Source organism: Coregonus clupeaformis, chromosome 13 (assembly GCF_020615455.1).
Source record: "Coregonus clupeaformis isolate EN_2021a chromosome 13, ASM2061545v1, whole genome shotgun sequence".
Classification (NCBI taxonomy): Eukaryota; Metazoa; Chordata; class Actinopteri; order Salmoniformes; family Salmonidae; genus Coregonus; species Coregonus clupeaformis.
The window spans coordinates 23,312,802-23,337,993 of NC_059204.1; the positions used below are offsets into that span (position 1 = coordinate 23,312,802).

Sequence of the window (25,192 nt, forward strand, 5' to 3'; positions counted from 1 at the left end):
TTGAAGCCAATTCCCATATGTTCCAAGACAGACCAGAGATATGACCATTCTAGTCTATCAAAAGCATTTTCTGCATCGAGAGATAATACAGCCCAAGGAGCTGTTGTTTCTGATGAAGCATCTAAGATACACTATAGACACAAAAGTATGTGGACACCCGTTCAAATTAGCGGATTCGGCTATTTCAGCCACACCCATTGCTGACATGTGTATAAAATCGAGCACACAGCCATACAATCTCCATAGCAAAACATTGGCAGTAGAATGGCCTTACTAAAGAGCTCAGTGACTTTCAACATGGCACCGTCATAGGATACCACCTTTCCAAAAGGTCAGTTCGTTACATTTCTGCCCTGCTAGAGCTGCCCTGGTCAACTGTAAGTGCTGTTATTGCGAAGTGGTAGGCTACACAAGCTCACAGAACAGCAATACCGAGTGCTGAAGCACGTAGTGCGTAAAAATCGTCTGTCCTCACTACCGAGTTCCAAACTGCCTCCAGAAGCAACGTCAGCACAAGAACTGTTCTTCATTTCCATGGCCGAGTAGCCGCCCACAAGCCTAAGATCACTATGCGTAATGCCAAGCGTCGGCTGGAGTGGTGTAAAGCTCGCCGCCATTGGACTTTGGAGCAGTGGAAACACGTTCTCTTTAGTGATGAATCACGCGTCGGTGATCGGTGTGGAAGAACTTGACTGGCCTGCACAGAGCCCTGACCTCAACCCCATCGAACACCTTTGGGATGAATTAGAATGCCGACTGCAAGCCAGGCCTAATCGCCCAACATCAGTGCCCGACCTCACTAATGCACTTGTGGCTGAATAGAAGCAAGTCACCGCAGCAATGTTCCAACATCTAGTGGAAAGCTTTCCCAGAAGAGTGGAGGCTGTTATAGCAGCAAAGGGTGGACCAACTCCATATTAATGCCCATGATTTTGGAATGAGATGTTTGACGAGCAGGTGTCCACATACTTTTGGTAATGCAGTGTTTGTAATAGTCAACGGAGGTTATCCGAGGATAAACACTTTTCAACAAACCCGCTTTGGTCCGTGTGGATCAATTTGGGTAAGTATGTCTCAACAACATTTTTGGAAAACATTTTAATATTTGTGTTTATCAAAGATAGAACACTAGGTGGCGGCCTTACCTTTCTTTAATAAGAGCCAAATGAGTGGTGTTCACATCTCCCAAATTAACATTTGTTAACAGCTGTATTAAATCGTTTAGAGCAATATGGACCTAATTTATTCAAACATTTTAAACAGAAGGAATATCGTCCAATCCAAGTGATTTGCCTTTATTCATGTTATCCAATGCCCTTTTGAGTTCATTGAGAGAGATTTGGGCTCCCAGCAAGGTGGCTTCCTCTGTTGAGAGAAGAGGAGTTCTTAATTATTTTAGAAAGGACTTAGTCTGGCTTGGTGTGGATTTACAATCAGAGGTATACAGTTCTTTATAGAATCGGGAGAATCTTTGATTGATTAATTCGGGTTCTGATAGTAATTCCCCTGTTTCATATTCAGTAGTTGCTATATCAGCTAATTGTTCATTACATTTTACATTTTAGTCATTTAGCAGACGCTGTTATCCAGAGCATACATTATTATAAAAAAAATTCATACTGCATAGTTAACAATACATCTCCTTTAAATGTTGATATTTGGTTGCATCTTCTGCTTGGATAGTTGCATCTGTGCCACTGACTTAGTCTGGCTTTAAATCTGGTTTGTCTACAAATTCATAATTGATATGTTGGATTCAGGTCTCCATCTCAATCAAAAATCTAAGTTAAAGAATAGGACTACATCAAATCAAACTTTAAATGTACTTTAAATAAAGTTTGATTTGATTTAGTCCTATTCTTTAACTTAGATTTTTGGTTGAGATGGAGACGTGAATCCAACATATCCATTCTTAATGTGTTCTTAAGTCAGTGGCACAAAAGATACATCTCCATCAAATGTTGATATTTGGATACATTGACAACCAAACACAATTCATGATCTCTTTTGTAATACAGTAAATAGCCTAAAGTTAAGGCTATCTTACATTTACATTTTAGCAGATGCTCTTATCCAGAGCGACTTACAGTTAGTAAGTGCATACATTATTATTATTATTATTTTTCATACTGGCTCCCCGTGGGAATCGAACCCACAACCCTGGCGTTGCAAACGCCATGCTCTACCAACTGAGCTACATCCCTGCCGGCCATTCCCTCCCCTACCCTGGACGACGCTGGGCCAATTGTGCGCCGCCCCATGGGTCTCCCGGTCGCGGCCGGCTACGACAGAGCCTGGATTCGAACCAGGATCTCTAGTGGCACAGCTAGCACTGCGATGCAGTGCCTTAGACCACTGCGCCACTCGGCGCCCAATACTTACTTAATAATGTAACAGTATTTATTTAACCTTAAAATACTGTAACTATAAATGTCTTCTTATTTAATCATAGAAAGCTTGCATGTCCAATTGCTATAATAATCTGCACAGAATCTCCAATAGCATTGATCACTTGCACTATGTACTTTTAAAGTAAACTCAACTGTAATCCAGGTCATTTGGTTGCGCTATTAGATGAAGCACAGTAATAACACATTAAGTTGTTGTTTAAATACAAAATATTTGACACTGTATTCCCATTTCAACTTTGTTGTACTTTTAAAATGGTTGAAAGTGCAGTGATAACACATTTAGATGACAACTAAACCAAAAATCAGACATGGTTTTCCATAGGATTTTGGTTGTGCTTTTAGATGGTTGAAAGCATAGACATAGCATAGAATTCAACAAACTTCTGGCTGTGTTTTTGAGTGGGTGAATGAATAAAGGTTGAAATCTCATTGATCAATGTCTCAACCAAATATGACACCATTTTCCACGTTGAAATGAATTGGTGTGCCCAGTGGGTTGTCATGCCTGACCATAGGAGTTGGCAAAACAATGCACACATATCTGGAACCAGGCTACAGATGATGTGTGGGTCTGGAGGAGAAGCTTTGTACTTCAAAATAATCTCTGCATTATGCATGTTCCTCTCACTCCCGTTGGCCAAACCTCTCCATTTACAACCTTACAATGACATGCAATTACACTTGTATCCGCCCACAGCACTGCATTAGGAAATAATGAAGACAAAGAGCTACATAACCTAAGCAGTATATAAAAGAGGGCCTTATGTCCCATTATGGAGTGGTGCTGTAAATATATAATCCCCTTGACAAGCAGTGATTATATCTCCGGCCTTCTCTGTTAGGCCTCCTTACTACACCCTGGCCACCATGAGTTGGCCTATATAATGCAAATTACTACAGGAGCGTCACCTGAATGTATTCCTAAGCAGTTTTCATTTTACAAATTGACTCAAGTCTAATGCCAAAACACATGGACCTTCACATACAGAGATCTGCTGCTGTTCAATGATTATATGGCAACAATATGTCTTGAATGTGGCTTAATGGCTAATCAGGTCAACAGAGACATGTTTTTCCAGTAAAACAATGCAGCCTATGTTGATTCACTGCAGCCTGCTATTGTATATATTTCAGGGCATGTTGACAATGGTCATTAAAACGTGACATGCACCAGCTTGTTCTAGTATTTCATCTCATTCCGGCATCATGGAAACTACACACAGCACCTCCAATTTGGCACCAGAATAAAGAGCCGTTTGTCTGAATGATTCTGCTTGATCAAACCAGATCTATGCCTTCCCCATTAAAATCAAAGAAATCTGATTAATGTTGAATTACTTGTTCAGTAGCGATCATCTTTACCTTTATTATAGGGACTAAAACATAACAAACAGCTGTAGCTTCAAGGAACGGGTGTAATCGAGTAGGTTTTCAACCATAACAAATGTACCATTATGCTAATATTATATTTTTTCTCTATATAAATCATATATTAAGACACATGGGCGCAGCGGTCTAAGGCACTGCATCTCAGTGCTTGAGGCGTCACTACAGACCCCCTGGTTCGATTCCAGGCTGTATCACAACCGGCCGTGATTGGGAGTCCCATAGGGCGGCGCACAATTGGCCCAGCGCCGTCCGGGTTTGACCGGTGTAGGCCGTCATTGTAAATAAGAATTTGTTCTTAACTGACTTGCCTAGTTAAATAAAGGTAAAATAAAATGAAAAAAATAAACATGTTAACGTGGACAACACATCTTAAAGATAGGGTAACAGAGCCCCCTCATGGTCAGAGAAAGTGCTACAGGTACACAACCTGAACAAAGTCTCTGATGACCTCCAACAGGTGGGGTAAACTGGACATTTTCGTTTTCTGCTCAACAGGCCTATTAGGGGGGAAAGTTAGGGAAAATACTTATGTAACTAGCACCCCAAATGGATCTCATTCACTATGAAGAAGCACTTGGTTTGGAAGAGGATTAACAACTCAAATGACTTATGCAGACAGACATCAAATGTGGGCATACAACTACAAAAGCAAAATATTGTACTATTTTAATCTGTAAATAATGTAAAATTAATTGAAAATATGTACATCAATAATAAGATATACAGTAACATGTTTGTTTATCCACCGCGGCAGAAATAACCATTAAACTTTTAGCTTTCCAACCCCCTTCTCTCTCTGCCGCTCGACTCTGTCAATTAGTAACTTTTCAGGAGTTCAACGCGGTGCTTTTAGCATCTACATATCCAGCCATAAATCTACAGGAATTCATCATCACTGCCTCAGTGCACCCACATTGTAACCCCAGGGCGATCTCTAGTCTACAGGTTGCTGCTTGTTCACAACTTTAGAGACACCAGCTCAGATCTGGTTAGACGAGTTCTGTCAGGTTAGAAAAGTTTTCAGTGGCCATGTGATCATTTTAGCTCTGAGCAGCCAGCTAGTGAGTGTGTAAAAGATGTTAGGCTACTGTTATGTTACCACTGTTTAAGATTATTGCTTTCTGAAATCACTCTCTTTATTTGGTATATTTTATTTCAGAAGCGGGTCAGTCTAGATCGCCAAGGCAGCAGCTACTCTTCCTGGGGTCCAGCAAAATTAAGGCAGTTATACCATTTAAAAAACATTACAATACATTCACAGATTTCATCAGAGTTATGTCTGATGAGATTACAAATAAGGGGGCTTGCATCATTTCAGCCGTTAGGCTCAGTGAAGGGTTTGGGGATGGGTCTCCTGCCATTGAGGTGTCACTCAACTCCTCACAAAAAGTCCCTGTTGTAGCATCCAGGTGAGCACAACCTGTACCAGCATCTTCCAGGGATGAAGTCCCATGACCTTTGAGACAGACCTTGACAGGAAAAGGCCAGGCTGCTAGCCAGATGACTACACAGAGAGGGCAGACAATAACTGTCTTGTTTCCAATTAAATACAGTATAGGGTTATTCACCTTAGGATGGATCAGACTACTATTAGAGATTATATGATTCATAGTGACATTTTTTTAGAATCTTACAATGTCAAAAGATCAATAGAACTTAGTTTCCACTGGAACAATAGCAGACAGAATGTTCAGAAATCATTTGAATCACAAAAAAACAAAATAGTTCTCCCACCAGAATCTTATGTCCTAAGGGCCTCCATCCATAGAACACAGTTGCCCCAGGAATGATGCCAAACAGAATGTTCAGAAATCACTTGAATTACAACAAAACCAAGTGAATGGTCATTCACCATCTACTCTTGAAAGAAAGTGCCATGTCTCCATTCCCTACCTCGAAAAAAAATATTTTCCCAATCAGAATAACTGACCTCCAGGTGACACCTAGCTATCTCTTGAACCTAATTGGTAGTAATTCAAGTGAAAGTAACTTGCTTGGTAACAAAAATGTGCTGCAAATTCAGGGAGAACCTTTGTTGGCATTCCATATTTGTCGCTGTCTAGTGTTTCATCGCTGTCTAGATGCAGGCTCCATACATGTGGCTCCACAGTCCTCCCCAGGTGTACTACCCATAGACAGGGACAGGGAGGACCCAGGCCCACCCTGGCCACCGATCCCATTCTGTCCCCCAGGCCCAGCGGGTGTCTGCCCAGTACAGTGCTACCTACTGGCTGCCTCAGCACCAGCTATACCAAGACCAGCGTGCCGCACAGTGGAGGCCTGAGTCCTATAGGGTGGCCAACCAGGCTGGGGTCCCCTGGTCCTACAGGCCCCATCTCACAGGAGGATCCACGGATGCTAGGATGTACCCTATTTTCTCCACAGCGCCCCAACAAGCCCCCACTGGCCTCCTCTCTCAGGCCAGAGCAGGTCCCTTCCAGGTAAACTCCAGCAGCCCTCTGTTACAGTTTCAGAGCTATAGCCTCAGGGCTGCAATAGTCTCCCAGGGCCGTCTGACCCAGATCACCGGCCACAGCCTGCCCCTGCATGGGTTAGGGGACATTTCCTTGCCTGCAGTCACCTCCCTGGAAGAGGCTATGAAGATCTTCCACTGAGCTGGAGGCTGAACCCAGCCAGCAGGCTGGGGCTGAGTGTTCCGGTACTACAGGGGATGTTGTCCAGCCCAGCCCAGCACAGCAGGGTTCAGGCAGGGGTCAGTGTCCCTCCACCCTGGATCACTCCCTGGACCAGGAGGACCTAGAGGCCTGCATGCAGCGACTGCTGGAGGCCCAGGGATCAGAGGGAACATTTTCTGCACATTAACACAATATGAATAATCTTGACACAATCAAAAGATGAAGTAGAGATGAGCATCCTTAAGAGGGAGCAATGAGTCATAGCAGTGGGTGTTATTCCCATGAGAGGTTTAAAGAGTCAAATCCATTTAAATAATGTGCTCTACTTACTTATTCAACAAACACTATAAGAGTGTGCACAGTGCAAGTAGAGGGAGTGTACTTGAATAACAAGCTACTGTGTACAGTATGTAGAAAGGGTACAGTGAAGGAATGACATGATAAGCGAGGGAAGATTGAGTAATGGCACACCACTGAGGATCACTTGGCAACAGGTGAGATAGACACAGACACAAAACAAAGCCTCTGATTACACAAAACTCACCAGTCAAATTTGCGGAACTCCGCAAACATGAGCTGTAAAAACAGGGCAATTACAAGGCTCGACAGGGCTCAGCTCAGGAGGGCTTCAGACTCAGGTTACGACTCCTCAAGAGGACCAGCCCTACAAGCATCAACGATGTCATGTTGGTTAAGGAGAGTGAGGTTTAGGAGTTTAAGTGGTCTGTGGAATGAGCCAACAGCCTGGAAAGGCAGGCATGTTCCCCCCCTCTTCACCCCACCCCACTCCCACCTGCCTGGCCTGTGATCCCCCCCGAGGGCAGTTCCCATGGTTGGTGCCAAGTTGAGCATGCTCTGTGGGGTCTGGGGAATAGGCAGGAGGCACAGATAAGAATAAAGCCAGCGGCAGATATAGACAAGCCCATTCTTCCAGGTGCACGTGAGTACACTCACAACAAACAAACTCACACTTGTAATGACACTTGTTTTATTAGAGAATATAACTTATGGACGTGATTAAACATACCAGCTAGAGTAAGTAGATGGGAAATAAAAATAAAAATTGGCATTCCACAGATGTCTAACATGTACGGACGGCCATGAATGTACGAATGTGCATATGCAAAGTAGAAAAGTTACACTATTAAGGGGGAAAACGTGACATGGAGTCTATATTTAACATGAAGGAAAAAAGTCAAGGTGATCTAAATGAGCTCATGGTTCTATATACAGTGTATTTACATTAAAGTGTTCCTTCCCTGACAAGATACCAAAGTAAGCTAACAGGGGCTTTGAGAAGCCCAAAGCACCAAATGCTCATAACATCTGGCATTGAATGATCAATCAAAGACTGACATAATAATAACACACAATCAATCAAAAAATGATCAATCAGAAATACTATGTACAAAAAAATCACAATACAACAGCTGGTCTCTATAGCTTGGACACCTCTCCCACCACATAAATTGGGAAGGGAATAGAAGAGATCCCTGACTGTTTTCAATTCCAGGACAGTTCTGTACAATCCAGTCACAGGGTGACTCCTCTCAGCAGAGGGCCGAGGCTCACAGTGCACCAGTGGACTCTGGACATTCGTTACCCTCACGCTCCGTCAGTTTCAAGATTACAACCTTCCTCTGGAGCCGCAAGGCCAACTGGCTTGGCCAACGAGCCAGGAGCTTTGGGCAGTCCTCTGCTGTTGGATGCAGTGTGTCCTGGGGGATGGAGTCCTGTGGTACATCCTGTGGCAGGGGTATGGAGTCCTGTAGTACTTCCTGTGGTAGGGTTATGGAGTCTTGTTGTGACTCTTGTGTATGCTGGGAGATGGAGTCCTGTGGTACTTCCAGTGATAGTTCCACCCCCTGGGCCAGCAACATGCTGGTGATATCTGTGTAGCCTCCCCTCACAGCCAGGTGCATAGGGGTGAGGCCCTGTTCGTCTGATAGACTGACACCCTCAGGGCAGTGGACCAGAAGCTCTTTGAAGACCTCACAGTGGCCCCCTTCTGCTGCCAGGTGGCAGGGGGTACGCAGGGTCTGATTGGTGCAGTAGGGATCTGCCCCTTCCTCCATCAGCATCTTCACTGTGGGCAAGTGGCCACGCTGGGCAGCGAGGTGGAGGGCGGTAAGACCCTGGGCAGTCCGGGCCTGGATCGCTGCATCGTGCTTGACCAGGAGGCGGGAGGTGCTGGTGTGGCCTGTCTCAGCCGCCACATGCAGAGGGGTGTGGAGGCCCATGGAGGTCATGTGGACGTCTGCCCCCAGCTCTATCAGGATCCTTGCCACCCTGTACTGCCCCCTTTGGGAGGCCAGATGCAGCGGCGTGCGCCCATCAGTGGTCTGCCCGTCTACGTCCGCCCCAGCCTGCTTCACCAGCAGTTTGGCAATGCCCAGGTGGCCCTGCCAGGCAGCCAAGTGAAGTGCCGTCCAGTCATCTCTGCCCTTCACGTGGACGTCTGCACCTCGGCTCAGCAGCACCCTGACCACATTTTCCTGGCCGTGCTGGCAGGCGATGTGTGCAGGCGTGCGACCCTGGGCGTCCGTCTCATTGATGGAGGCGCCGCGGTCCAGCAGCTGGCGGGTGATGGCCTCGTCCCCGTTCTGAGCAGCACAGTGCAGGGCCGTGTATTGGTCCTCGTCCCGGGCGTTGACGTTGGTACTCCGACGGCCCAGCAGCAGCTCGGCCAGGCCCTTCAGGTGTTTCTCGGTGGCCAGGTGGAGGGGGGTGGAGCCGCGAGCGTTGGCCAGGTTGGTGTTGGCGTGGTTGAGGAGCAGGAACTTGACGGCCTCCTCGTTGGCCTGCGTGACAGCGTGGTGGAGCAGGCTGCAGCCGCCCTCCAATAAAAGGTCCACGTCCTGAGGCTGCAGGATCTTCATCAGCTTGGACATGTCTTTGGTACGGATGGCGTCACACAGCTTCCTCCTTTGCACCTCCCCTGAGTCTAAACAACAAGGAGATAGAAGATACAGTATAGAGTCTGGGCCAAAACGACAAAGAAACTGTCCTAAAGTTAAAGAGACACTCCACATGCTCCAGAAGTAATTCAGAACTGTACTACTTATATGTAGGATATAACACCCTGAGAAATGAGAATTCCTGTCATCTGCTAAAGAAAACCATAGACAATGCCACAATGTATTGACTACCATCACCATAGCAGCCAGTCTTACCACAGGTATTCTCTTTCTCAAAGGAGAGGGTGATGGAGTCTTGAGAGGAGAAGGCAGAGTCTACAGAGGAGATCCCAGACAGTCTCTTGCTGGTGTTGTCTTTGCTGGGACAGCAGTCCTCCGTCACATGGTCAAAGCTCCGAGATATCCCAGAGTCCACCTGGCTCAGCAGCTCTGATAGGCTGTAGTCTTTCTCTGGCAGCATGGCCGACTTGGGCCTGATCGGTCTCTGCATTATCATAATTTTCACAATTTCACAGCATTATTCCAACCTCATAGAGTGGAAATATATATAAAACACACTGGAAAAATCACGTTTTTGACAGCACTGGGCCTTTGAATAGTTTCCCTCTCAAACCCAGTCTTCATGCCTTTCTCCGACTGTTTATCATCTTCACCAATATATCATTTTCACACATTGCACAATAACACCTGCCATCACTAGCACATTAGAGGCTGCTGCTGCCTATTGAAATTACTGGCCACTTTAAGAAATGGAACACTAGTCACTTTAATAATGTTTACATATCTTGCACTACTCATCTCATATGTATATACTGCATTATATTCTACAATATTCTACTGTATCCTAGTCCATGCCGCTCTGTCATTGCTTGTCCATATATGTATATTTTCTTAAATTCCATTCCTTACTAGTTTTGTGTGTATTGGGTATATGTTGTGAAATTGTTAGATATTACTTGTTAGATATTACTGCACTGTCGGAGCTAGAAGCACAAGCATTTCGCTACACCCGCTATAACATCTGCTAAACACGTGTATGTGACAAATACAATTTGATTTGAAATTCTGTCATATTTTCTACACAGATGTCGATCAGTTTGTCACGTACCCCCATCACCAAGCATTCAGAATGTGACACAGCAGAGTTAACCAAGTTAAACAATGCTGCTGGACAGCATTCTTATTTCATGATGAAACTGTTTGTCAGGATCAAACATTGACTGTGTATGTATTATGGAAACAATAACAAGTCCAGTACACAGGAAATCAATCTCATAAAAAGACCCTCAGACATTCCAGAGGGTTTTCTAATTACATTACAGAAGAACACCAAAGAAGACTGACAGAACACTATATAGTATGGAGTGCCAAGGAGAAGAAGAGGATAGAAATCAATAGAAATAACAGAGGGAGAAGGCAGGGGAATATAAGTGAATGTTGTGTGGAGGTTATACCTGGTCAGTGGTTAGTCCATGGCAGTGGTTATTCTCGGGCTCAGGAGTTTTGGTCTTGGACTCCTCTTGGGGTTTAGAACACAGCTCCTCAGCTTCTGATGTGATTTCTGCAGACAGAAAACAACAAAGGTCATGTTTGGTCAGGTGTACAGAATAGCATCCCTTGGTTTGATTTTCACCTTTTCAGAAAGCTATGCACAGTACATCATCACTTTGTGCAACCCAGTTTAACCCAGTTTACTTCTTTAAAGCTTTAAGATACACACAAACACCCACCCTTTAGCGACATAGGCCCTATTGGGTCTCTACTCACCCTGGAAGCTGGGTCTGGTGTCAGGTGAGGGGGCCCAGCAGTGTTGCATGAGGCTCATGAACCCCGTGCAGGCCTGGGGTCGACTCCGGGGCACAACATTGAGGTCAGGGCGCACCCCTCTTACCACCTTTACCATGATCTGCAGGATGTTGTTCTCCCCTGGAGGAAATAGAGGACATATGGTTACAGTCAATACAAGACATAAGACACATTGATACACATTCAATTCTCTACTGTTCATATGATAACTCAGTCCATAAGGTCTACTAAGGTCACATTATTCTGAAGACAAATTAAAGCCTGGATCATATCAATTATGCCTCGATCGTGTGCTGTTGAAAGTATAGAGAAGCAACATAAACGAATCTGAGTAAGACTGATACTAGTATGTACAGTTCATTATTAACATCTTTCTGTATGCTCAGATAAGGAAGGTGTATAGAAGTTTTGTTTGTTTCCCACACTAGACCTGAAAAAATCTCTTAGGCTTCCTTCTGTTAATGGTCTCTTTGTTATCAGGCGTTGGGACCAGCCAGTCAGCCAGTCAGTTAATAATTCAAAGCAAACAGAGGCAGTAGACTTAACTCAGACCACCCTGGCTTCTTTGGTATCTTTAATACCCTTCAACAGAAGGAGGAGGAACATGGAAAATTGCAGACACAGGTGTCCGAGAGAGATTTACATGGTTATCAAAACATCACGCTAGGGTAAGCCTACACGAAACACAGCCCTTTCTAAAATCTCCATATGGGAAAAAATATTGGAACCATTTCCCTGTTTGACTGCTAGGTTTCATGGGTATTATGACACCTCCACTGTGGGGCTCTATTGTGGTCCTGGAACCTGGCACTTTGAGTTTAAGAAAGACTATGAGTGCATTTTATAAGACAAACCCTCCCCTGTAGCTCAGTTGGTAGAGCATGGCGCTTGCAACACCAGGGTTGTGGGTTCGTTTCCCACGGGGGGCCAGTATGAAAAAAATGTATGCACTCACTAACTGTAAGTCGCTCTGGATAAGAGCGTCTGCTAAATGACTCAAATGTACCGGTAAGTGTCTTTACAGGAGAACAGAATATCCATACATTTCCTCAACATGTCTCACCTTGGTAAGGTTTCTTCTGTGTGAGAATTCCCCAGATGACTATGGAAAAGCTGTAACAGGAAGGCAATAATAACAGTTCAGTATCAAGGCATACTATCAAAAGTGATAAATGATTGAATGACTGCCTCACTATGTGTTTTCCAGGCATAACTTATAACTGATTCATATACACTGAGTGTACAAAACATTAGGAACACCTTCCTAATATTGATTTGCTCCCCCTTTTGCCCACAGAACAGTCTCAATTTGTCAGGGCATGGACTCTACAAGGTGTCGAAAGCGTTCCACAGGAGTGCTGGCCCATGTTGACTCCAATGCTTCCCACAGTTGTGTCAAGTTGGCTGGATGTCCTTTGGGTGGTGGACCATTCTTGATACACGGGAAACTGTTGAGCGTGAAAAATGCAGTAGCGTTTCAGTTCTTGACACAAACCGGTGTGCCTGGCACCTACTACCATACTCCGTTCAAAGGCACTTAAATCTTTTGTCTTGCCCATTCACCCTCTGAGTGGCACACATACACAATCCATGTCTCAATTGTCTCAAGGCTTAAAAATCCTTCTTTAATCTGTCTCCTCCCCTTCATCTACAATGATTGAAATTGATTTAATAAGTGATATCAATAAGGGATGATAGCTTTCAGCTGGATTCACCTGGTCAGTCTATGTCATGGAAAGAGCAGGTATTGTTAATGTTTTGTACACTCAGTGTAAATCCAATTCAGATTCATATTGATTAAAACAAATATTGTAAAACAAACAATGGAGGGAAGAAGTGAAAAGACAAACATCATGACTAATCATGAAACAGACAACGTTCCACTCCTCTGGCAGACAAGGACAGAGTGAAGTGAAGGTGAAGACACTCACCTGTAGACGTCATGCTTGGTGTCTGACACCCTGTCCTTCTCGATGATGCTCTCCGGCGGCAGGTAGGCGATGGTGCCACAGAACCCGTCACGGCTGATTTCATCAACCCTGGATAGGCCGTTCCATCGTGCCAGACCAAAATCTGATATCTGAAGGGGGAGATGGGAGGTACAGAACAAAACACAGCTTGTTAGGACAAGACCAACATCTGATTTCTAAGGGGGAGATGGGGATATACAGAACATATCTTATTAAGACAAGAACCCACTGGAACTCTCAGTCTTTCCCATTATTCTTATGGCTATGGCTACCTATGACTAACTTTACCCTCAAGCTGATGGCTGAGCCCTCATTGTATTCTATGCATCCAGATCCATGATGAGGCCAGAGGCAGCCACGTCCTAGCCTGAGGGTGCCTCACAGCCATGTCCTGTCCTAGCTTGTGGATGCTTTCCTTACCTCTCGTGTCAGAAGTTGAGACCCTATTTGACTGAGTTACATGTGTGGGCGAGTAGCCAAACACAAACTTAGTCAGTGTTGGCAGAGTACCTCAGCCTGTTAAGACAGGCCCAGGCTATGTGTTTACATGGAGGTATTAAAACAGACAGGTTGAAGGAAGGTTCCCACCCATTTCTCCTCCACCTCCAACCATTAGTCATGCAGGGGGAGGTAGGAGATCAGGTGGATGAAGGCTGGGTGGGAGACACCTTTCTGCCCGTAGCATGTGTGTGCAACAGAACTGCCATTTAAAGCAACGTTCAAGTGAATAACAGATACCTGTCAGCTGAAATTCATCCTTGAGCCAATCCTATTAAAGGACTTGAAGCTCTTGAGTTTGGGCTGTTGTGTTAAAAGAGTCATGCTACATCATTTGGGTGAAGGTTTACTAAATACTCACTATTAGGTCAAATCTGACTTCTCTAACATTAGACAGTGTATTAATTTGACATATTTGGGTCGTTCCATGAAATAAGTGGCTTTTTGCATCCCTTTGATATTGTAAGTATAAATTGTGCGCCAATATTGAATTTTAAAATCCTGTTATATTAAATGAAGTGCCCTTTAGTATAGATCACCTGGAAAATTCAATAAATCTGATTTTTTATACATACAGTAAAGACTTGCTAAAGTGCCTAAACCCCAGCATTTTCCCAAGTTTTCACCATCATTGTAAGCCCTAGTTATTTTGTTGCTTTGACAAAGTCATTTCAACAAGGGAACAAGGTTAACCCTGTTATGTGAACTGAACTCTCGTTTTAATATGGTGAAACTATTCCTTTTAAAATATTTTTTTCTAAAGAAACATTTAACATCTAATAGTCAAATCATAGTGTAAAAGGAGGTGAGCTGGTTCTACTGTTTTGGGCCATTTTCTGAGGAACTGTTTTGATTGATTGACTATTAATTTATTTATGATGCCTGTGATGTTCTAATGTAATGTACTTGTTATTGTATCTTGTAGTTCTATATTTTATTTTATGTCCTCAGGGCACCATTGAAAATTAGACCATGGTCTCAATGGGCTCCCCTGATGAAATAAAAGTTAATAAATGTGCTCTTCATGACAGAATGTAAAATGTTTGTGAAATCAAATGTTTTTTTTCCACCAAGTTACGCTACCCAAAAGGGACTCATTTCGTGGAATGACCCATTTATGTTGAGCAGATGGCCTAAAATCCTTTGGCAACTGAGCCTCAGGCCGTTACTACATTGGCTCTTCACAACATGACTCAACATTAAACACACCATGACATAATACTGTGGCTACGTGTACCACCAATCTTCTGAACCAGTAGCAGTAGTAACAGTTACGGAAGCAGTAGCAATACTGTAGGAGTGTTTGGATGAGTTCGCCCGCCTCACCAGAGAGGCAGATTCACAATTTAGAACCAATGCAATGTGTATTTCAGGAACAATTGTCTCAAATGTTCTTCCCACACAGCGCCCTGTGCGAACTCCAATGAACACATCAAGTAACAGTCGTCTCTCACCTTGACGTGGTAGTGTGCGTCCAGTAGGATGTTGGCAGGTTTTAGGTCCAGGTGCAGGAGGGGTGGGCTCATGCAGTGCAGGAAGTTCATGCCCACCGCCGTCTCGTGGATGATCCTGAAGCGTAGCTCCCAGGGCAGAGGCTCAGCAGCCAGTAGGGTCTCCAGGGAGCCTGTCTCCATGTACTCCATCACCAGGCCCTGGGGGTCCCCACAGATCCCATACACTGGCAGGATGTAACGGAACTTAGCCGCCTCCATCTTCTTAGCCTCTTCCAGCAGCTCCGCTCGCTCCCTACAGAGGACATACCTGTCTGTTAACTTACTTACTTAGGCTTCATTGCGCCAAGTGGTGCATAAAGGCCTTGTATACCTGTCTGTTCAGATTTAACTACATAACTCATACTGTACAGAGTAAAGGGAATTTAGGTTTAGCTGTCCTCATAAACCCACCCATCCATCTACGTCCCTCGATCCACACCAAATTCGTAAAATGCTGTTCTCTTATCTTACTAACACAGGTATTCTAAGCCTTGTAAAAACAGCACCATTTGGAATACCTTTTACCATTGACCCAAATTCCAACTTTGTTACACAGGAGAATACAAGGAGACAGCAAACGGAGATGCATGAGATTCCCCATGCATTAACCAGTCTCTCTGACAGTGCAGTAAATCAGTGAACCCATGCAGACATTACGCATTTGAAGCTAGGCCTTAATGACATTCCTCATAAAGAGCCAACCCAAAGCATCCAGATATGTGTGGAGTTATGAACACAACAGACCTCTTGTTCTCTGTGGTCCTGTTGCTCAACCTTTGCACAATTTCCTATTACCTTTATCAGTGTTAGCCCGGCTAGGCTAGCAGACGCAAACAGAGCAGAGTAGCCTATCACCACTGACCTCAATAAAGAGATCTCAAGGAGAGGTCCCTTTGAAAACAAACTCAGATAAACTGCTTAATCATCATGAATAATGTGTGTGCGTGTACGGGAGTGTCTTCACTACAAAGGCGATGAGCAACGACTTGGGTTTAGAAAGGACTCATTCAATGTCAAATCAACATGCTGATGAGATAACACCTTAAAAAGTAGAAGAAGCAGATAAAATGAAGAAGTGTAGTCTGTCACTAAGGCAGCCATTTCTTTATGTTTGGAGGGTCAATTATGAAATCATTCAAGTTCAATAAAAGTGTAAGCCTTCTCATCAAATAAATCTGATAAGCATGAAAAATCAGTGCAAATGTGTGGATTGGGGAGATTTGGGGGGAAAGAGAGGGGCTGACAGTCATAATCTCCTGGCTTCATCCTGAACACTCCTCAGCTCAACAACCCTTCAGAACCAAACAATGACCCTTTTTATAAGGGAGAGGAGCCCAGCAAGACCGGTTCTACAACTTCTCTTATTGTTTCCACCAAACATCGTCTGCATAGAAGGCAGTTGGGACCCAGTCAGACAAAGCTGGCTTTGAGTCAGAGGAGTGTGTGGAGGCAGTGTGCAGGCAGGCAAATTACAGTTTATGTACTTTTCAGATGTTCCGAGTAGATAGCATCTTTAGTTCAGGTTTAGCGGGTGCCATGAGTCTAGCTACCACGGATTGGAGATGGATGTCAACGCTTGTCATTGGTGAAGCTAAATAACTTCCTCCTTGTGCTGTGTATCTGACATTTTCCTTTGTAAATGTTGTGCAAAAGCAGTAGGGTAGAGAAGTGAAATAAATGGTCATAATAAAATAATTAAAAGGAGGCAACAAACTCTCATGTTTGTGAGTGTCTGCTAAAGTGTGATTCAGTGTAAGTCAACCTGAGCATGCACAATTAAAGTTAGTCATTTATCGGCAGGATAGAACAGCAGCCTCTGGTAAGACAAGGGGTGGCGGTCTATGTATATTTGTAAACAACAGCTGGTGCACGATATCTAAGGAAGTCTCAAGGTTTTGCTAGCCTGAGGTAGAGTATCTCATGATAAGCTGTAGACCACACCATCTACCAAGAGAGTTTTCATCTATATTCTTCGTAGCTGTCTATTTACCACCACAAACCGATGCTGGCACTAAGACCGCACTCAATGAACTGTATACGGCCATAAGCAAACAGGAAAACGCTCACCCAGAGGCGGCGCTCCTAGTGGCTGGGGACTTTAATGCAGGGAAACTTAAATCCGTTTTACCTCATTTCTACCAGCATGTTAAATGTGCAACCAGAGGGAAAACATCTCTAGACCACCTTTAATCCACACACAGAGACGCGTACAAAGCTCTCCCTTGCCCTCCATTTGGAAAATCTGACCATAATTCTATCCTCCTGATTCCTGCTTACAAGCAAAAACGAAAGCAGGAAGCACCAGTGACTCTGTCAATAAAAAAGTGGTCAGATGAAGCAGATGCTAAGGTACAGGACTGTTTTGCTAGCACAGACTGGAATTTGTTCCGGGATTCTTCCGATGGCATTGAGGAGTACACCACATCAGTCACTGGCTTCATCAATAAGTGCATTGATGACGTCGTCCCCACAGTTACCGTACGTACATACCCCAACCAGAAGCCATGGATTACAGGCAACATCCGTACTAAGCTAAAGGGTAGAGCTGCCGCTTTCAAGGAGCGGGACTCTAGCCCGGAAGTTTATAAGAAATCCCGCTGTGCCCTCCGACGAACCATCAAACAGGCAAAGCGTCAATACAGGACTAAGATCAAATCGTACTACACCGGCTTGAACGCTCGTCGGATGTGGCAGGGCTTGCAAACTATTACAGACTACAAAGTGAAGCACAGCCGCGAGCTGCCCAGTGACACGAGCCTACCAGACGAGCTAAATGACTTCTACGCGTGCTTCGAGGCAAGCAACACTGAAGCATGCATGAGAGAACCAGCTGTTCCGGACGACTGTGTGATCATGGTTTCCATAGCCAATGTGAGTAAGACCTTTAAAGAGGTCAACATTCACAAGGCCGCAGGGCCAGACAGACTACCAGGACGTGTACTCCGAGCATGCGCTGACCAACTGGCAAGTGTCTTCACTGACATTTTCAACCTCTCCCTGTCTGAGTCTGTAATACCAACATGTTTCAAGCAGACCACCATAGTCCCTGTGCCCAAGAACACTAAGGTAACCTGCCTAAATGACTACCGACCCGTAGCACTCACGTCTGTAGCCATGAAGTACACCTGTTGTATTCGGCGCATGTAACAAATAAAATGAAACCACATTCATAATTATCTTTTAGGTCTACATGTTGGAGTTCAGGCTTTATATGACAGGTTTAAGTAGGTGATTGCATGAACCTTTACCATTACAGAGTAGGTGGCCAAGCCTCATATTTCATGGCTTTTAGAAGGGACTCACAGAGCTTGTTTTTCCATTAACAGCTGCCCCCCAGTGTTAATTAAAAATATGAGATGTTAATGAAGCAATACATACCAAATTGTAGTGTCTTCACTGTCTCGTAACACCCATTATGTTTTTTTTGTAAAACATGCACCTTACATCGGATCATCTTGAAACTTTCTCTTTAAAGCTAACTTTAATCAAGGTTTTATATGGTCTATAACTGGTTTCTCTCTTTTCATTGTCAGAATCCTTTTTCAGCATTATGATATCTGTAACATCCATAACGGTTGTGGATGTGATGGATATTGATGTATTATATCTTAGCTTCAGAAGCTTGTGCATTAAACACATTTTGTGTGCTTGTTCTGGGATGTATTCTTCAGACTTTTACTGAAGCAATTGTTGATATCTTGAAAATGATGTATTCTAGCTAAGATTCTCTTGGAATATATATGCTGAAATGCATTTCTCATACATGGCAGTACTGTTTTTTTTTTATAGAAAGATGAGAAAAGTGTTGATGAACAATCTGTGAACTGTCCTGGAGTGTCTTTTTCAAATGAAAGCCCCCCAAAATATACTGACTTCATCCAGTGTCCAGTAAAATGGATTGGCAGTATAGGGACATGTAGATTGTTTGATTTGCACATTTACTTGCAATATTTCAAAACATTTGCAATTCAACTGGTAAAGGTTCCTTAAAAAATATATATATAAGAGAAAAAATGTATTAGGATATGGTGCATGGCCTTGTATACTATTCAGGCTACGTGTAATTACGCAATCCTAAGGTAGTATGCCTTTTGCTGATATTTTAAAAACATTCCAAATGACATGTGTTATGATAGATTTTTATAAATAAATCTTTAAGATTTGAATGTTTATTTCAGACTCTGTAACATCCATAACGGAAGGTGTAACATCTATAACGGTTGTTTTTCCTCTAAAAGGTAATAATGTAAATAACAATATTTTAAAAAAATATATAGTTTGTGTTCAGCCATGCCTTTCCTTCGAAAACGCAATCCAAGACTTACAAACTCAGACTTTTGCTAATAAAGTATGTTCAGTCTCCCCAAAAAGCTTGTCCATTTCACATAACATCCATAACACTACTTATTTGCTTTATTTCTCCAACATGTCAATATTTACAATGTCTGCTTTATTGGATATACACTCCCCCCAAGGAGTACTATAGACACACATCAAAAGTTTGATTTATATTTTGTCCATTCTGTGAGACATTTAAGTTGTGAATTTGCATGCAAATGTAATGCCAATAATGCTGGAATCGCCTTAAATTACTAAAATGTAATATAAGTGTCTGTGACCGTGATGAAATCCTTCAACAAGTTGTCAACAGCAGAAAGTTCAGCATTAGGGCTGTGGATATATAGCCTCAAGTGAAATTAAGTTTAGAAGCAACCTGATCCAATCATTGTCTTCAAAGCTGTAAAAGCTCTCAAATGACAGATGGTCAGAATGGTTAAGGTGCTCTACATTGTAAGCCTCTTGAATACAATGTTCCCAACCTCTTACTCTGACACCTTTAGAAACATTAATTTGATATGACACCAAAAATTTTCAAAGGCACTAATATTCTCCACTGCTGGTGAATGTAAAGCCACCATTTCATAAACAACACATTTTGTGCCAAAGGAATGAAAGGATATTGTACAGATTCTTTAGATAGTGTTGTAAATCGTTAACACATCAACTGCGGTTCATTTTGAAATCAAGTAGAAAGTAGGAAACTAATATTCAGAGTAAAATAATAGTTGATAGTCCTCTTTGAGGCTCCCGGGGGGGCTCAGGTATATACTCCATCCAAGATGGTGGAGTGGAAACATCCGTTAAGAAGAGGATAGGGTAGAAGGACAGGATGGTGACAGGATGTTCTTCTGACGGGGACAGCTGAGCTAGGCCTCTAGAGTTTCCTCCTGCTGTTGATATACATGTGAAAGGACACAGGTCACCCACGCAAGAGGGCATGCCCTCAGAGCAGCCTCAATTTGTTGGGGCATGGATTACATGGTGTCGAAAGCATTCCACAGGGATGCTGGCCCATGTTGACTCCAATGCTTCCCACAGTTCATTTTTTCGTTTTATTTAAATTGAGCTTTTTTTTTTCATTATTGCAACATTCTGTATTTGTGGCCTTCTAAACCATGAGAAAACTACTGGCGGCCAATCTGGACCCTCGTTCAATCAGAGGGTAGTAAGGGCAACCTGATGGGATCTGATGGAGGTGGACCAAAGGAGAGAAGAGTGGTGTTCATATAACGTGCACATTTCTAGATAAATTTTCTAGGTTGTACACTCAAACTTTTAAAGTGCAATGACAATAACTGCTCGTGATAGAGGTTAGCTACACTGAGTATACCAAACATTAGGAACACCTTCCTAATATTGAGTTGCACCCCACTTTTGCCCTCAGAACAGCCTCAATTTATTGGGGCATGGACTCTGCAAGGTGTTGAAAGCGTTCCACAGGGTGGACCATTCTTGATACACACGGGAAACTGCTGAGCGTGAAAAACCCAGCAGCGTCGCAGTTCTTGACATAAACCGATGCTCCTGGCACCTACTACCATACCCTGTTCAAAGGCACTTAAACATTCACCCTCTGAAAGGCACACATACGCAATCCATGTCTATTGTCTCAAGGCTTAAAAATCCTTCTTTAACCTGGCGGCTCCTCTTCATCTACACTGATTGAAGTGAATTTAATAAGTGACATCAATAAGGGATCATAGCTTTCAACTGGTCAGTCTGTCATGGAAAGAGCAGGTCTTCTTAAGGTTTTCTACACTCAGTGTATGTCCACCATCCATGAGTCTGTGACATAAGGCTGAATAAGCATGCTGCCCAGTTCCCAGCATACCTCACACCCTCAGATAGAGGAACAAACTCATAATCACAGAGAACTACAACGTTCTACTCTGAAGCCCACAGAGGATATCAAACAGATATCATGTAGTCTAGGCTTAAATACTTGAAACAACATTCTTCATACCCCCACACACAATGAATCCCAGAATAAAAATAGCTGTCCCACTCACTTGTCATCTACATGAAGGCAGGGAGGGCACTTGATAGCTAGCCATGTTTTCCACTGTACATGCCGGACTTTGTATACTTGTCCAAATCCACCCGAGCCTATCTTCTCCCAGCTCCCAAACTCAGAGGAGTCAAAGGTTCTCAGCAGCCCCATATTCCCATGGGAAGGGTCCGGAACATCCATATCCGTCTTTAGAAAGGCTTTAATAGTGTTGAAATCCCCAAATCCTTATTTCTTCCTCTAACACACATGCCAACTGAGAGCTTCCTTCCTTGTTTTTTTCCCCCCTCTTGCCTGACTCAGTCTGGCCCCTCCTTCATTTCAGGTGAAAGCAGGGGAAGGGCCAGTAGTTGTGACATCATTTCCTGGGTCTGGCCAGACAGACAGATAACAGCCTTTCCAGGCAGCACTCCAACACTGAGCCGGTTTATCAAAATGCTTGAGTCCCAACTCTCCTATTTCTGCCCAGAAAAAAAAGAAGCATCATCTTTGTAAATAAGATGGAATTCAAGAACAGTGGAATGTTGGCATATCACCCAACACCTTTGTCCCTCTGAGAACCCTAACACTACCAAAGACCCTGTAAATACCCTGAGGAAACATGGGGAATATCCTTAAAAAATTGTTTGTTACGTGATATTGCCCATATGGCTCTGGCTTGGAATGTGTGGATTCATCTGAGAAGTATACTAGCCTATTCATATGAGGTATCCAAAACCACAAGCCTTGTCATACACCTGCCTGATTCCTTTCCTGTCCACACTGAGTGAGACATGCCAGTCATTCAGCAGATGTCATATATATCAACAAAACATGATGAACAATAACTATTAGTAGAGAATAATTGTTTCTCAAAAGTATCACGTTTATAGAAGCTCCTCCATGAATGAAGAAGTATGATTCATAATGGGAATGGGTTAAATTCTTTGGATTATATTGGTTTATATATTCTGAGGGAAATCCCCAAAACATCTATGATTTTCCTTACAATAGTATCCCTTTTCAATCTGAGTTTCCACAGACCCCCTCGATCGACAGAACTTCTTATCCTGATTTCTATTAACATACAGGAGTGACAAGTTGTAAATGTAGCACGTAGGAAATAATTATACGATTTTAGTAGTTTATGAGGCATCCTACTTCACACCATTGTGATGCACATCACCACGGAGACAGAGCTAATTGTTTAATGCTTTGGGCTAATAGACACCACAAACACTTCACATATCTCATAGGGACATTAACATTAACAACATTTGAAGGTGTGAACCCTGAGAATGAGGGTCGTTTAAGATGATGGTCCATCTAGTCCACACCTCGTGTTAAGTGTGGATGTTTAGCCTTATTGTGGGTTTTGACACACCTTGGCCCCTGACTGTAGAAAGAGACAATAGCCAGATCCATACAGATGCCCTATTTCAGTTGTAGGCCCCCTATCATGCTCCTTTAAACACCTTTCTTAGACAGAATATTTTTGCAGATGTCAAGTGCTCTGTTTGGGCTCTCTCAGATAAATCATATTTGTGAAGATAGCGCTCCCCTCTGGTTGATCCAGGTTCTGATTCCTGGTGGGAAGATTTAGGTGTACAACAGGTGGAAAGACTGGTTCTTTTGATATGCATACATTACAGACATTTGAGATGAAGGGTGTTATTGGAGCCTTGGGCAGTGCTGTGGGAAGATGACCCCCATTCTGTAAACAGACAAACACATAAATCTGATTACAATGATACCAGCCAGCCAGCCGAGTTTGCCAGTTGGGTAAATCAGAACCCAGGCTAGAAATAGTCTAGATTTTTTTTTGCAGTGCATTATATTTTCTCATTTATACGTTGATATTTAGACAGAAACAGAATTGCGCTAAACACATATTTAATTTTTGAGACATTTCATTGAAAAACAATTGCTATAAAAAAGGCTTCCAGTATTTCTTTGACAATTGCTCAACAACACTCTAACACTTCAATGCTTTCAGATATATAAAAAATAAATGTGATTTTCTCTACTGGTTAAATGCTCTGTGTCTTGGCTGCTCTACACCCATGATCTACTCATAAAGAACGCTTAGACTCTATCATCTAATTCTTCTTTAAATCTCTTGTGCAAGGCATTCAAAGTCATGTGCCAAAATCATTTCATATTCTTCTTTTAACCCCCAATGAGTGAATCAGATAATTCCTAAAAGTCATACACTTTTTTTTGCATTTCAATAACTGAAATAATTCTGTAAAATACTATATGACCAAAAGTATGTGGACACCTGCTCGTCGAACTTCTCATTCCAAAATCATGGGCATTAATATGGAGTTGGTCCCTCCTTTGCTGCTATAACAGCCCACTCTTCTGGGAAGGCTTTCCACTAGATGTTGGAACATTGCTGCGGGGACTTGCTTCCATTCACCACAAGAGCATTAGTGAGGTCGGGCACTGATGTTGGGAGATTAGGCCTGGTTCGCAGTCGGCGTTCCAATTCATCCCAAAGGTGTTTGATGGGGTTAAGGTCAGGGCTCTGTGCAGGCCAGTCAAGTTCTTCCACACCGATCTCGAAAAAACATTTCTGTATGGACCTCGTTTTGTGCACGGGGGCATTGTCATGCTGAAACAGGAAAGGGCCTTCCCCAAACTGTTGCCACAGAGTTGGATGCACAGAATCGTCTAGAATGTCATTGTATGCTGTAGCTTTAAGAGTTCCCTTCACTGGAACTAAGGGGCCTAGCCCGAACCATGAAAAACAGCCCCAGACCATTATTCCTTCTCCACCAAACTTTACACTTGGCACTATGCATTCGGGTAGGTAGCGTTCTCCTGGCATCTGCCAAACCCAGATTTGTCCGTCAGACTGCCAGATGGTGAAGCGTGATTCATCACTCCAGAGAACACGTTTCCACTGCTTGAGAGCCAAATTGCGGCGAGCTTTACACCACTCCAGCCAACGCTTGGCATTGCGCATGATGATCTTAGGCTTGGTGTGGCTGCTCGGCCATAGAAACCCATTTCATGAAGCTCCCAACGAACAGTTATTGTGCCGACGTAGCTTCCAGAGGCAGTTTGGAACTCAGTAGTGAGTGTTGCAACCGAGGACTGACGATTTTAACACGCTACGCGTTTCAGCAGTCGATGGCCACGTTCTGTGACTTTGTGTGGCCTACCACTTCGCGGCTGAGCCGTTGTTGCTCCTAGACGTTTCCACTTCACAATAACAGCACTTACAGTTGACCGGGGCAGCTCTGGCAGGACAGAAATTTGGTGGCATCCTATGACGGTGCCACGTTGAAAGTCACTGAGCTCTTCAGTAAGGCCATTCTACTGCCAGTGTTTGTCTATGGAGATTGCATGGCTGTGTGCTCGATTTTTACACCTGTCAGCAAAGGGTGTGGCTGAAATAGCCGAATCCACCAATTTGAAGGGGTGTCCACATTCTTTTGTATATCGTGTATGTAAATATTGTGAGACATGCATGTTTAAATTCACAAATTATAAGGCATTCGAAAATTCAATATCTTTCTTTTGTTTATGTTGATCAGTCAAACCGTGCAGTTTTGACCAAAGAAATAATGCACCCAAATAATTTCATTTTTTTTTTTTTTTTTTACTGTACATCCATCTCTGTAAACAGCTTCCTCTGTGGGGGTTTTTGACAATAAAAGAAAGGAACAACTCATGTTGACGTAAGACAAAATGGCTCTTGGTTCTTGTAAATGCTATCATCCTCCATCAATGTT

The 25,192-nt window shown here is 43.4% G+C and overlaps 1 protein-coding gene across 1 annotated transcript; it reads right to left on the reverse strand.

Moving 5' to 3' along the window:
- Window positions 1-7,460: 7,460 nt before the first annotated feature.
- On the reverse strand, window positions 7,461-21,747 carry LOC121579771 (receptor-interacting serine/threonine-protein kinase 4). Its single transcript, XM_041894652.1, has 8 exons — window positions 21,472-21,747; window positions 15,083-15,374; window positions 13,092-13,240; window positions 12,224-12,273; window positions 11,122-11,280; window positions 10,809-10,915; window positions 9,610-9,838; window positions 7,461-9,380 (listed from the first exon to the last, which is right to left on the reverse strand). The coding sequence occupies exons 1-8, from the start codon at window positions 21,651-21,653 to the stop codon at window positions 8,005-8,007; spliced, it is 2,544 nt and encodes an 847-aa protein (XP_041750586.1). The 5' UTR covers window positions 21,654-21,747; the 3' UTR covers window positions 7,461-8,004.
- Between the last annotated feature and the right edge of the window lie 3,445 nt (window positions 21,748-25,192).